This window comes from Convolutriloba macropyga, chromosome 6 (genome assembly GCF_964194025.1).
Source record: "Convolutriloba macropyga chromosome 6, txConMacr16.3, whole genome shotgun sequence".
Taxonomy (NCBI): Eukaryota; Metazoa; Xenacoelomorpha; order Acoela; family Convolutidae; genus Convolutriloba; species Convolutriloba macropyga.
This window is the reverse complement of record NC_134473.1, coordinates 62738437-62754070: the sequence shown is the minus strand read 5'-3', so window position 1 is coordinate 62754070 and position 15634 is coordinate 62738437. Positions and strand designations below refer to the sequence as shown.

Genomic DNA, 15634 nt, shown 5'->3' with positions numbered 1-15634 from the left:
GCTGTTTTTAGGTAAGGCAGTGTTTTAATTAGTTCAAACTATGAAATTTCATTTTTTCCTCTTTTAGCATGTCAAAACTAATTTTTTGCTGAGACACTTCAAAACGGGACATCGGCCGATAGCGGTTGCCTCTGTCTTAAATATCAAAATTGGACATGAATTCGTAAATTTCAAAATAAAGTTGAATGCAACGAAACGACTTTAGATAACTGATGGAAACAATTCATTGTTATTATTAACCGCATGACGCGCGTTCATTACAATGACGGGTGTGTGGTCTGTATTTTTGCCAATTTGTTTGACGTCATACTGTTGAAAGTGATGTTCAAGTGATACCGACTGAATCTTCAACTCTCTTCAAAAAACAAAAGACGCTCAAACTTAGCTCAACCTCTCTCCACAACTCTGTATAAATTACATAACATGCGTAAGCAGTTGTAAATAAATTTGAAAACGACGTTTGATTTTGGCTAGCTGGCTGAGTGAATAACAAACAACATAATTACAGAAAACTGATTGAAGTAGCCGTTAAAAAATTTATTATTCAACTTTAGCAGAATAGTTTTACAACAGAACACGTTTGAAATTATGGCTAGTGGTTTCGGAAACGTTAAGGTAGTATAATCTATATTCGTGAGTTTTTTTACTGTGCTCAAAAACGTTCAATATAGACGTTCAATAGAAAAAAGACAGTTAAGAACAGGCTAAGGTTAATGCATTGCACACTAAAAGCCTAACACTGCTCAGCTGCAATTACGCAGAAACCAAATTATTATTATTCGAATATTTTAGTCGGTCGAGATTTTTCTCTTAACAGTTTTTTTAGCAGTTTATCCAAAATATAAACTGAAGAAGCATATGAAGATTGGCCTTTTTAGAAGATCGGTTATCACAATCCTGCGCGAATTTTGTCGCGATAAGAGTTGAAATTCAATAATGCTACAAAATAGCCGTTAATATGCACCACCTTACAAGAACCTTACTTGTGGAATCATACAACGAAATACCATGCTTTACAAAACCAAACATAAACGAGAACAGTTTTTGTAATTTTTGGTATCGTTATTTTCAGACGTGAGGAAAGTTGGATTTGTCATTTCGTCCACGACGTCCTTTTTAACTGTCTGAAAAGTTTGTTTTTTGTCAACAAACGTTTTAACCGTCGTAAAACGTTAAAAAGGGAACCGTGAAAAAACAGGTGTCCCAAGTTTCGCAAAATAAGCGGCGATCGCAACCAAAAAAATTTGCGCTATTGCTTTAACTTCTCCTTTACAATTTATAATTTACAATTTACAAATATAATTTACAATTTGCAAAATTGCAATTTACGCAATAAGGTCAACAAGGACAGGAATTTCCCAAGTGGGGCAAAGAGAATCTAACCGATTTCAGTTTATCCAGAGCATGTTGTATGGTTGCCCAAGTGCAGACCTCGTCTTATAAAATAAACTCCAGCTATGAATGCTCGAGTCAACTGGCCTTTAAAAGACTTGAACTTAAAATTTTATTCGTTATTTTAGGATAAGAGTTACTCTGTCAAAATACCCGCTCTGAAGACCCAATTCAACCCTGTGGTCTTGTTCCTCTCTGTCGTCTCAATCGCAACTTTGATCACGACATGCGTTCTTCTTGACAACTTGGTTCCAGATGAGCTACGCCAGTGGCTTGATTGGGTGGCCGAAACCTGGACATGGTTCCACGTCAGCTCACGTGACTTGATGATTGTTTTCTTTCTATATCTGTTCTTCAGCCGGTTTTCCAGTGTGACCTTTTCCAAAAGTGAAGATGAAAAACCAGAGTTTTCGACTATAACATGGTTTGCAATGGCGTTTGTAAGTGGTGCAAGTTTGCAGCTGTTTTACTTTACAGTCAGTGACCCTATATCTCATTATGACCCAGGCGCTGAGGGTTCCAACAGGTTCATTGCGGATCCCTTCTTAGCTGATAACAGTTTGGCTCAGAATGCGATCAATTTGACTTTTTACCACTATGGTAAGGTAGCCAATAACTAAAAAAATTTTAAGTTGTTTTTATCTTGAAAAAATCTTGAAAAAATTGTCGTATAAATATTTATCAGATTATGCGTCGTCTTACTTAGACTATGCAAGACATGTAAAAAGATTCTGTGCTGTAAAAGCATTATCAGATAATTAGTCAGATGATTTATCAGATAATACAAAAGAAAATTTTTGATCAACACCTCAGGCTTCTTTGCGCTATCGATTTTATTAAAAGTCGTCTGTAGGCCTTTAAAGGAAACACTTTGCATTAGTTAGATAATATCCGCGATGATTAAAAAATATTTGGCTGCCGAAGATAATTTTTGAAAATTTTCTAGCCTTTTCAATCAAATGCTATTGGACTTGCGATGCAACCAAGCAGCTAATCACTTTTTGTCACCTTGGTAAAGTTTGGTATAAATTAGTTTCTTGTCAAGGCCGTATTTCCCGCAGCAAAGAATTTGCAAAGGTATAATAGTTCCGACCCCTCTTGAGGAGGGAGGAACTATATACTCAACTGGGTTTTTTTTTGTTCAGTCAATTTTGGCCGATCGATATATTCATCGTAGTGAGTTGAGACTGGCATCATTAGAAAGCTTGTCCAGCGTAGAATATGGAATTAAAAAGATTTTTTTTATTTTCGTTTTTGACAGGGAGATATCGATGTTTAAAATTTCGAGAAAATAGAGTGATATCCGTTGATTTCATTCACCTTTTTCAGGAATTTTGACTAAAATTTGCCATTTTTGATAAAATTTAATAAAATTTTTCATGAAATTTTTGCTGATTTCAGGTTCAAAGACAAAATACATTGTCGGCCATTTTCACTGATTTTTTTGTCACAAATTTTGGCTCAAAATTTCACAAAATTCAGACTTTTTCATCAAATACAGCACGAAATAACTTTCTTTAGTCCACTCTGATTAAATTTGCAGGAAGTGCACACCCAAACACTACTAACAAAATCTTTGTAGACTGAAAAAGGAGCTAATTCCACTTCAACTTCCGTTGAGAGTGCTCTGTAAATAAAACTTTGCCGTTTTTTGCTAACTTTAATCGTTGATTATCAAAAACGCAGCATTTATTTTTGATTTTTTAACTAACAAAATATCTATATCAATGACATCGCGAAAATTAAATATTCCTAATGGCCGTGGACCTTCAGCATTAGCAGGATGAGTTCTGTACCAATCTTGGACCGTTACAATCCAAAAACAATTCGGTTTGTCATCAGTCGGTTTTTTATTTATAAAAAAAATCGATCTTTTTCATATTATTTAAATAACAGAACATTTCAAATCAAAGCTCTCTAGTGATAGGTCCTATTGGCTTCCTTATATGCTCGAAATTAATTTATCTAGTTGATTGCTTGAAAGCATATTATCATTTTCACTTTTAAAGTATTTGATTTTTAAATAAAAAATGGCTAATTGAAATTTGCCTCCATTTTTCTCTTACTTTGGTCAACTTTTAGCTTAGTGTGAGCAATCAAAGAGAGCTCCTTCTTTCTGCTGAATTCAAATTTTGTCTTTATTGTGGTTTTACGTCTTAAGTTATGGTGTTCTGGCTTTGATACTACTAGATTTCATAAATTATTTTTAATTTTTAGGTATTTGCCCATTTTTCATGTTTTCTAATTTTGTCAAACTATCACGTTATTGTCAGTTCATATATCAATTTTTTCTTGTTCAAAATAACTCACAATTGAAATTATTTAAATCCTTAAAGATATAGATTGTGGTTCTTTACCGCTTCGACAATACTTTCTCGAAGAATTTAATTGAATTTTTTAATTTTGTCGTTAACTGTCGTTTTTACCTTGTCTTCTTAGTCGTTTTTAAATTCCTGTACAATGACCCGGTTTGATTGGTTCTTCCGGGAAAAATTCCTGGATGTTCTGATATTAGAAGATAGATAATGGCTTTCATGACTTTGAAAACAATTGTTTTCCAAAATGAAAAAAAAAACATTTCAAGTTCTCAATTTTGTTCATTTTATTGTCTGTTTTTTACCTGATATCGTTAATTAAACTTTAAACATGACATTATTTTTGTCAAGGGAAGGTGTCAAAAGGGATTGGAGTCACAAAATCTAGTGTTTTTAAGGAATTCGTTATGAATTTACTGGCTTCGACACGGGTTTTTCACAAAAAAAGAGTAAATTAATATTTGATTTTTGTAATATTTGACGTTCATTTTGTAGACGTAAGACATGTTCCGGATAATTGCAGGTCTCAAGTACTTTTTTGGAACAATTAAAATACCTGTTCAATTTTTTCATTTTGTAATTAATGGCTTTCATGTCTTTGGAAATAAATTTTTTTTGATAAAAACAAGTTTTACATAATCTTGCTTTTTATTTTTGGTCTAATTGTTACCTAGTTTTATTAATGAGAAGTCACATAATACATTTCATGGGAAGTTGTCAAAAAGGATTGGTGTCACAAAATCTAATGTTTTAAGAAAATTCGTTATGACTTTAATGGCTTCCACACGGGTTTTTCACAAAAAAATTAATTATATTTTTGATTTTTGTCAAATTTGACGATCTTTTTGTAGACGTAAGTCATATTCTGGATAGTTGAAGGTCTCAAGGGCTTCTTTTGGAAGAATGGACGAACCTATTCAAAATTTTCATCTTGTAACTAATGGCTTTTATGTCTTTGGAAATAACTTTTTTTCGAAAAAAAAACAAGTATTACATAATTTTGCATTTTTTCCTTTTGTCTAATTGTTGCTTATTTTCAATATTGAGCGGCCACAAAATACATTATCGGTGTTCGACGAACGTTGATGTAATTATTGTTTGTTGTTGTTGTTTGATTTTTCCGTTCGTCTTCGCTCGCTATCTTAATATCGGCATATCTAATCAATCTAATGCATCATTTTCTACTCCACTGAGTTATTTGCTTTGGAGGCTATCTTTTCGTTCATACAACAGTTTTTTTTAAAAACCTTTAATTTTTTGTGTTTTTCTATCTGTTCCTCATTTGGTAGACAATTATGCCGAAATTGTGGATGAGCGGGGTCGGAACCTTATGTGCGATCGCACATTACCGGGCCGCCTTGTTATTCATATGTAATGAAATAATCTAGGAGTGCACCCAACCCATTATTATTTGTGATGCATAATATGATATGGTTTGCATTATGTTTTGCAAAAATGTGCGAGTTAAGATGTTATCTGTCAGGTTATCATCATTTGAACAGTGCAGGTTATTTTGCAAGCTGGATTAGGGTTCAGCGAAGAGAAACAATTGCGCTGTAAAATTGCTGCAAAATTTAGACTAGAAAAACCTAAAAATACTCTATTGAACTGTATTAGATTTATCAAACAAAAGTAAAGTATTCTTTTGAAAAAAGAATCCAAGAGCAGAAAGATTAACCTGCGTAAATTCTAATTTTTTCAACTCTTGAAATTTTTTGACAATTGTCTGGCTATTTTAGATTTTGGATCTATTCTATTCTTTCCCATCCCCCAAGCACATGTGCTATTTTTATGTAGTAATCTGATATCTAACAACACAAGATGTAACTGGGGATAGAACACGGGGGGTGGTTCTCGAAACAGAATATATCCGCTATTTTAAATCAGTAGTAATGAAAGAGTGAGTTAAATGAAATTCAGTTAGAATTTTGATCGAAGCCTGAATCAGAGATTATTAATACTGATAAATCTCTGAAATAATTTTGATTCAATTTTGAATTATAGTCTGAAATTTATGTAAGAGCAATTTGACTGAACACAATTAGACCGCCTTGTGGTTTAGGTTTGCTTGATTGGGTTGTGTTCTGTCTGTTTGGGCTAACACTATCCCTCCTCTTCCACAGAGAGGGTCTCCCTCTCTCCCTTCGTTCATGCTTCTTCCCTCTCATTGGAGACACAATCTACACCTGGATTGGAGACTTGATTGACTCATTGGCAGTGGTGATTGTGTTTGTCAATTTCTCATTCCAACTCTGTCTTTGTGCGCACGAACGTGCGATCGAACATATTTTGGGGGCCAAGTATGGCTTTACGGTTTCCAAAGCATTTTCTGGCAAGTTTTAATTGATTTTTAGTTTGTTGTCTATTTGTTTTTCTTTTTGTAACTGCAAAAAAAATTGAATACCAAGAGTTCTTAATTCCCTTTTATAGAAGCATTGGTAATTGTACACCTATGGGACATTTACTTGATTCTTATGTTGTTCATTACTTTGAAATTAATTGTTTTTTTAAAAAAAAATCAGCGAATTTTCTAACTTTAAAGTTTCTTGTTATTTTTGTCTAATTGTTGCCAAGCTTTATTATGAACTGGCGAATAACCATTTTTTTCCGGTGAATTTTACGTTATTTTGTTTATTTTCAGTTTTATCTGACGCTATTTTGACTTTGTTATTAAGTTTTGTTTTTGAAAACGGACATAAATTTTTTGATGTAATTAATGTTTGTTGTTGTTGTTTGATTTTGCCGTTCGTCTTCGCTCGCTATCTTAATATCGGCATATCTAATCAATCTAATGCATCTTTTTCTACTCCACTGAGTTATTTGCTTTGGAGGCTATCTTTTCGTTCATACAACAGTTTTTTTTTAAAAAAATACTGTAATTTTTTGTGTTTTTCTATCTGTTCCTCATTTGGTAGACAATTATGCCGAAATTGTGGATGAGCGGGGTCGGAACCTAATGTGCGATCGCACATTACCGAGCCGCCTTGTTATTCATATGTAATGAAATAATCTAGGAGTGCACCCATTAATATTTGTGAACCATGATATGATATGGGTTGCACTATGTTTTGCAAAAAAGTTAGAGTTAAGATGTTACCTGTCAGGTTATCATCATTTGAACAGTGCAGATTATTTTGCAAGCTGGATTAAGGTTCAGCGAAGAGAAACAATTGCGCTGTAAAATTGCTGCAAAATCTTAACTAGAAAGACCTAAAAATACTCTATTGAACTAAATTAGATTTACCAAAGAAAAAGTAAATTATTCTTTTGAAAAAAGAATCCATGAGCAAATTAAAATAGAACAATGTGCAACAAAATTCGAAAAAAATTAAAACATAACAACAAATCGAATAAAAATAAATAGAAGTGTGTCCCGAACAAATTGCATTGCTCTATGATTGGACCACTATTCAAATTAATAGAAAAATTATGTATATATATATATATATATATATATATATATATATATATACATATATATATATATATACATAGATATATATATATATATATATATATATATATATATATATATATATATTTATGTATATATAAGGCTAAAAAACTTTCAAAATATAATTTTGGTCGTCCAATTTTATTTAATCATCGCGGATATTATCTAACTGACGCAAAACGTTTACGTTAAAGGCCTACAGATAAGTTTTCATGGCGTCGATTGCTCAACGAAGCCTGAGGTGTTCATGGAAAAAATTCTTTTGTATTATCAGATAAGTATAAGTTTTTACGGCGCAGAATTTATCTAAATGTCTTGAATAAACTTATGTCATTTTGATACTTCACTAATAGTGTGCTCCTCTGAAACTACGTTTGGGTCGGAAAATTTTAGAGTGGGAATCTTAGATTAAACTTAACCGTAACTTTGCCAAACTTAAAAAAACGGCTGGACATTACTAAATAAATGTGTTGTTGTTTCCCCTAGACTTTGTAAATTTGTTTTGTTTAAATTTAGTAGTTTTTTATGAAAGTTTTTTTGTTACATTGCTCAATGCAATAGAAAAATTTCAGCTATATGCACTTAAACTCGTACAGGTAAAAATTTACCTGAACTACAGTTCAGGTGTCTTTTAGGTGTCTTCAAATATATTTTTGTCATCAATTGAGTTAACCTTGCATTTGCTGGCTCTTGTCTATGGAAAAAATAATTCCGATAGATTAGGGTCCTAAGTGAGCAAAGTTGTTGCTAGTAGGCCCCAAGTCTGTATTGATCAAGGATTATGGAAAATCAGAAAGATTAACCTGGGTAAATTCTAATTTTTTTCAACTCTTGAAACTTTTTGACAATTGTCTGGCTATTTTGGATTTTGGATCTATTCTTTCCCATCCCCCAAGCACATGTGCTATTTTTATGTAGTAATCTGATATCTAACAACACAAGATGTAACTGGGGATAGAACACGGGGGGTGGTTGTCGAAACAGAATATATCCGCTATTTTAAATCAGTAGCAATGAAAGAGTTAAATGAAATTCAGTTAGAATTTTGATCGAAGCCTGAATCAGAGATTATTAATACTGATAAATCTCTGAAATCATTTTGATTCAATATTGAATTATAGTCTGAAATTTATGTAAGAGCAATTTGACTGAACACAATTAGACCGCCTTGTGGTTTAGGTTTGCATGAATGGGTTGTGTTCTGTCTGTTTGGGCTAACACTATCCCTCCTCTTCCACAGAGAGGGTCTCCCTCTCTCCCTTCGTTCATGCTTCTTCCCTCTCATTGGAGACACAATCTACACCTGGATTGGAGACTTGATTGACTCATTGGCAGTGGTGATTGTGTTTGTCAATTTCTCATTCCAACTCTGTCTTTGTGCGCATGACTTGAACTCTGGCTTGAATGTGTTGATTGACGAGGTGCCAAGGAAGGACTGGATCCAGGTAATTTGAAAACCGAAGCAATAGTTAAATGAAGCGATGTTATGGACTTTTTTAGCTTTGTATTTGTTGGTTAATAGAGCACGGACGAGGCGCTCAAAATTATGCGGTCAAACACCAAGAAAATTGTAAAATTGCTTATAATGGAGACAAAGGTGTAGAATTTAAAGTTCAGCTAAGGTGGTTTGGGCCTTAACCTCTAAATTCCAACAAGTTTTGAAAATAATTCCTAAGTGTTGTTTTTCTCTATGTTAGTCCTCCAGGGGACTTTAGTTCTCTTAAAGTCCTTCAGTCTTAACTAACTTATGAACAAAAAGGGCACAATCCTATACTTAGATAAAGTTAACTTACACCAGTTAACTTCTAGTATTTATTCCTAAGAGAATTATATGACAAATATGCCAAAATCTAGTTATAGTTACTCTCCGTCTTACGAACAGAAAAGAGAGACATCACTTACAAAATTGAATAGAAAAGAAGCTCTGAAAAATACAAAATCAAGCGGTATATATACTCCGCAAATGTAAAAAAACAGAGCTATAAACAAGTCCAATTTCTTTTTATACACTAATCTTATGCGAAAAGTCCCAAAAAGGTCACATGGTTAAAACAAGGGTATCTCCCATTTATTAAGTAACATCTATTTTTAGCTAAGAAATCTAAGTCTCGTTAAATGTTCTAATTCCGCTGGGATTATACAAAGTCAGAACTGCCGTTATTTAACAAGATCAGTATTTGTTGAATAAACCGTTTATAAAGTTCTAATTTACTTAGCCATCATTCTTTTACTATAATTTAATTTAAAAACATCTGCGAAATAACCCAAGGTTATTAGTTTGCTTAGGTTGCCCGCATTTTAAAATTTTTTCCTACTACTGACTAAATTTGTTTGTCATTCTTGAAAGCCATTAATTAAAAACGCCAAGTTTGTCTTCTCCTTCAAATACAAAAGTAAATTAGAAATTGCTTCACTACACACCTATCTCAAGGAACTAATTCTTGTTTACAAAAATATACAATTTTTTAGATATGCCTAGGTAAGTACTTCTTATTTACCTGACAATAACTAAACGTTGGTTATTGATAGATCTCTCTAGATTCAAGTAAACTTTTCTAGAGTCGTTCATGCCTAACTCTATCGTTAAACAAAAAAACTGACGAGGTAAAGATTGCAAACTTTTTGCACACCTGATTCCTATCAAAACCTGAGCTAAAAGCAATCAAAGTAGAGTGTCGAAGGAGTCTCTTAGTTTTTTTTCTGTTTTTCTATTCAACCTTTGAGTCTACACCAACTTTATCAAATCATACCATGAACTTAGAAAAATTGAAACTAAGAAAAGGGTATCACTGCGGAAAACAACAAAGGTTGTATAACAAGCAGCTGATATTAGAATCAAGAAATTTAGTCGATAAAAACTACTCCACAGAAAACGTTCACAGCAAAAGCGGTCAAAGATTCGTTCTTTGGGGAATCGTGCCCGGATATCTATCGTTTTTTCGGTCGGTTAACTGCTTATATCAACTGTATCAAAGATATAAACAAGGAATCTAAACTTTTGCTGTGATAAAACGTTCTAATATGCAACTGGTAAATACCATCAGCAAAACCTTAATATCCTAAAATCCCAAAACTTTCTGAATCTTTCTCTGGTTGCGAAAGTAGAATTTAAACTTCAGCTAATGTGGTTCGGGACTTAACCTCTAAATTCCAACAAGTTTGAAAAATAATTCCTAAGTGATGTTTTTCTCTATGTTAGTCCTCCAGGGGACTTTAGTTCTCTTAAAATCCTTTAACCCTAACAAACATATGAACAAAAGTGTGCACAATCCTATACTTAGATAAAAGTAACTTAAACCAGTAGACTTCTAGTATTTGTGCCTAAGAGAAGGAAAGCACGCCAAAATCTAGTTACAGTTGCTCTCCGTCTTACGAACAGAAAAAAGAGACATCACTTACAAAATTGAATAGAAAAGAAGCTCTGAAAAATACAAAATCAAGCGGTATATATACTCCGCAAAGGTAAACAACAGAGATATAATCAAGTGCATCTTCTTTTTATAAACCAATCTTATGCCAAAAGTCACAAAAAATTCACATGGTTGAAACAAGGGTATCTCCCATTTATTAAGTAACATCTACTTTTAGCTAAGAAATCTAAGTCTCGTTAAATGTTCTAATTCCGTTGGGATTAGACAAAGTCAGAACTGCCATTATTTATCAAAATCAGTATTTGTTGAATAAACCGTTTATAAAGTTCTAATTTATTTAGCCATCATTCTTTTACTATAATTTAATTCAAAACATCTGCGAAAAAACCCAAGGTTATTAGTTTGCTTAGGTTTCCCGCATTTTAAAATTTTTTCCTACTACTGACCAAATTTGTTTGTCATTCCTGAAAGCAATTAATTAAGAACGCCAAGTTTGTCTTCTCCTTCGAATACAAAAGTAAATTTGAATTGGCTTCACTACGCACCTATCTCAAGGAACTAATTCTTGTTTACAAAAGAGTAAAAATTTTTAGATATGCCTTGGTAAGTATTTCTTATTGACTTGACAATAACTAAACGTTGGTTATTGATAGATCTCTCTAGATTCAAGTAAACCTTTCTAGAGTCGTTCATGCCTAACTCTAACGTTAAACAAATAAACTGACGAGGTAAAGATTACAAACTTTTGCACACCTGATTCCTATCAAAACCTGAGCTAAAAGCAATCAAAGTAGAGTGTCGAAAGAGTCTCTTAGCTTTTTTTGTGTTTTTCTATTCAACCTTTGAGTTTACACCAACTTTATCAAATCATACTATGAACTTAGAAAAATTGAAACTAAGAAAAGGGTATCACTGCGGAAAATAACAAAAGTTGTATAACAAGCAGCTGATATTATAATCAAGAAATAGAGTCGATAAACACTGCTCCACAGAAAACGTTCATGGCAAAAGCGGTCAAAGATTCGCTCTTTGTGTAATCGTGCCCGGATATTTATCGTTTTTTCGGTTGGTTAACTGCTTATATCAACTGTATTAAAGACATAAACAGGGAATCTAAATTTTTGCTGTGATGAAACGTTCTAATATGCAACTGGTAAATATCATCAGCAAAACCTTAATATCCTAAAATCCCAAAATTTTCTGAATCACTCTCTGGTTGCGAAAGTAGAATTTAAACTTCAGCTAATGTGGTTCGGGACTTAACCTCTAAATTCCAACAAGTTTGGAAATTAATTCCTAAGTGTTGTTGTTCTCTATTTTAGTCCTCCAGGGGAGTTTAGTTCTCTTAAAGTCCTTTAGCCCTAACTAACTTATGAACAAAAGTGTGCACAATCCTATACTTAGATAAAGTTAACTTAAACCAGTAAACTTCTAGCATTTGTGCCTAAGAGAAGGCAAGCACGCCAAAATCTAGTTACAGTTACTTTCCGTCTAACGAACAGAAAAGAGAGACTTCACTTACAAAATTGAATAGAAAAGAAGCTCTGAAAAATACAAAATCAAGCGGTATATATACTCCACAAAGGTAAACAACAGAGATATAATCAAGTGCATCTTTTTTTTATAAACCAATCTTATGCGAAAAGTCACAAAAAATTCACATGGTTGAAACAAGGGTATCTCCCATTTATTAAGTAACATCTACTTTTAGCTAAGAAATCTAAGTCTCGTTAAATGTTTTAATTCCGTTGGGATTAGACAAAGTCAGAACTGCCATTATTTATCAAAATCAGTATTTGTTGAATAAACCGTTTATAAAGTTATAATTTATTTAGCCATCATTCTTTTACTATAATTTAATTCAAAACATCTGCGAAATAACCCAAGGTTATTAGTTTGCTTAGGTTTCCCGCATTTTAAAATTTTTTCCTACTACTGACCAAATTTGTTTGTCATTCTCGAAAGCCATTAATTAAAAACGCCAAATTTGTCTTCTCCTTCAAATACAAAAAATACAAAAGTGAAATTGAATTTGCTTCACTGCGCACCTATCTCAAGGAACTAATTCTTGTTTACAAAAGAGTACAATTTTTTAGATATGCCTAGGTAAGTACTTCATATTTACCTGACAATAACTAAACGTTGGTTATTGATAGATCTCTCTAGATTCAAGTAAACCTTTCTAGAGTCGTTCATGCCTAACTCTAACGTTAAGCAAATAAACTGACGAGGTAAAGATTGCAAACTTTTTGCACACCTGATTCCTACCAAAACCTGAGCTAAAAGCAATCAAAGTAGAGTGTCGAAAGAGTCTCTTAGCTTTTTTTCTGTTTTTCTATTCAACCTTTGAGTTTACACCAACTTTATCAAATCATACCATGAACTTAGAAAAATTGAAACTAAGAAAAGGGTATCACTGCGGAAAGTAACAAAGGTTGTATAACAAGCAGCTGATATTATAATCAAGAAATAGAGTCGATAAAGACTACTCCACAGAAAACGTTCATAGCAAAAGCGGTCAAAGATTCGCTCTTTGTGTAATCGTGCCCGGATATCTATCGTTTTTTCGGTCGGTTAACTGCTTATATCAACTGTATTAAAGATATAAAAAAGGGATTCTAAATTTTTGCTGTGATGAAACGTTCTAATATGCAATTGGTAAATATCATCAGCAAAACCTTAATATCCTAAAAACCCAAAATTTTTTGAATCCCTCTCTGGTTGCGAAAGTAGAATTTAAACTTCAGCTAATGTTGTTCGGGACTTAACCTCTAAACTTCAACAAGTTTGGAAATTAATTCCTAAGTGTTGTTTTTCTCTATTTTAGTCCTCCAGGGGAGTTTAGTTCTCTTAAAGTCCTTTAGCCCTAACTAACTTATGAACAAAAGTGTGCACAATCCTATACTTAGATAAAGTTAACTTAAACCAGTAAACTTCTAGTATTCGTGCCTAAGAGAAGGCAAGCACGCCAAAATCTAGTTACAGTAACTCTCCGTCTAACGAACAGAAAGAGAGACATCACTTACGAAATTGAATAGAAAAGCAGCTCTGAAAAATACAAAATCAAGCGGTATATATACTCCGCAAAGGTAAACAGCAGAGATATAATCAAGTGCATCTTCTTTTTATAAACCAATCTTATGCCAAAAGTCACAAAAAATTCACATGGTTGAAACAAGGGTATCTCCCATTTATTAAGTAACATCTACTTTTAGCTAAGAAATCTAAGTCTCGTTAAATGTTCTAATTCCGTTGGGATTAGACAAAGTCAGAACTGCCATTATTTATCAAAATCAGTATTTGTTGAATAAACCGTTTATAAAGTTATAATTTATTTAGCCATCATTCTTTTACTATAATTTAATTCAAAACATCTGCGAAATAACCCAAGGTTATTAGTTTGCTTAGGTTTCCCGCATTTTAAAATTTTTTCCTACTACTGACCAAATTTGTTTGTCATTCTCGAAAGCCATTAATTAAAAACGCCAAATTTGTCTTCTCCTTCAAATACAAAAAATACAAAAGTAAAATTGAATTTGCTTCACTGCGCACCTATCTCAAGGAATTAATTCTTGTTTACAAAAGAGTAAAATTTTTTAGATATGCCTAGGTAAGTACTTCTTATTTACCTGACAATAACTAAACGTTGGTTATTGATAGATCTCTCTAGATTCAAGTAAACTTTTCTAGATTCGTTCATGCCTAACTCTAACGTTAAACAAATAAACTGACGAGGTAAAGATTGCAAACTTTTTGCACACCTGATTCCTATCAAAACCTGAGCTAAAAGCAATCAAAGTAGAGTGTCGAAAGAGTCTCTTAGCTTTTTTTCTGTTTTTCTATTCAACCTTTGAGTTTACACCAACTTTATCAAATCATACCATGAACTTAGAAAAATTGAAACTAAGAAAAGGGTATCACTGCGGAAAATAACAAAGGTTGTATAACAAGCAGCTGATATTATAATCAAGAAATAGAGTCGATAAAGACTACTCCACAGAAAACGTTCATAGCAAAAGCGGTCAAAGATTCGCTCTTTGTGTAATCGTGCCCGGATATCTATCGTTTTTTCGGTCGGTTAACTGCTTATATCAACTGTATTAAAGATATAAAAAGGGAATCTAAATTTTTGCTGTGATGAAACGTTCTAATATGCAACTGGTAAATATCATCAGCAAAACCTTAATATCCTAAAATCCCAAAACTTTCTGAATCACTCTCTGGTTGCGAAAGTAGAATTTAGACTTCAGCTAATGTTGTTCGGGACTTAACCTCTAAATTCCAACAAGTTTGGAAATTAATTCCTAAGTGTCGTTTTTCTCTATTTTAGTCCTCCAGGGGAGTTTAGTTCTCTTAAAGTCCTTTAGCCCTAACTAACTTATGAACAAAAGTGTGCACAATCCTATACTTAGATAAAGTTAACTTAAACCAGTAAACTTCTAGTATTTGTGCCTAAGAGAAGGCAAGCACGCCAAAATCTAGTTACAGTTACTCTCCGTCTAACGAAGAGAAAGAGAGACATCACTTACAAAATTGAATAGAAAAGAAGCTCTGAAAAATACAAAATCAAGCGGTATATATACTCCGCAAAGGTAAACAACAGAGATATAATCAAGTGCATCTCCTTTTTATAAACCAATCTTATGCGAAAAGTCACAAAAAATTCACATGGTTGAAACAAGGGTATCTCCCATTTATTAAGTAACATCTACTTTTAGCTAAGAAATTTAAGTCTCGTTAAATGTTCTAATTCCGTTGGGATTAGACAAAGTCAGAACTGCCAATATTTATCAAAATCAGTATTTGTTGAATAAACCGTTTATAAAGTTCTAATTTATTTAGCCATCATTCTTTTACTATAATTTAATTCAAAACATCTGCGAAATAACCCAAGGTTATTAGTTTGCTTAGGTTTCCCGCATTTTAAAATTTTTTCCTACTACTGACCAAATTTGTTTGTCATTCCTGAAAGCCATTAATTAAGAACGCCAAATTTGTCTTCTCCTTCGAATACAAAAGTAAATTAAAAATTGCTTCACTACGCACCTATCTCAAGGAACTAATTCTTGTTTACAAAAGAGTAAAATTTTTTAGATATGCCT

At 32.8% G+C, this 15634-nt stretch overlaps 1 protein-coding gene across 1 annotated transcript in view; it reads left to right on the top strand.

Annotated features, from left to right (window-relative positions):
- Nucleotides 1-380: 380 nt before the first annotated feature.
- LOC142341120 (uncharacterized) overlaps nt 381-15634 on the top strand; it is a 47403-nt gene continuing 32149 nt past the window's right edge. The window contains exons 1-3 of the mRNA XM_075392010.1: nt 381-615; nt 1521-1992; nt 8341-8606. Coding sequence (XP_075248125.1) covers nt 589-615; nt 1521-1992; nt 8341-8606 — 765 coding nt within the window. The 5' untranslated portion in view covers nt 381-588. The remainder of the gene's footprint in view (nt 616-1520; nt 1993-8340; nt 8607-15634) is intronic.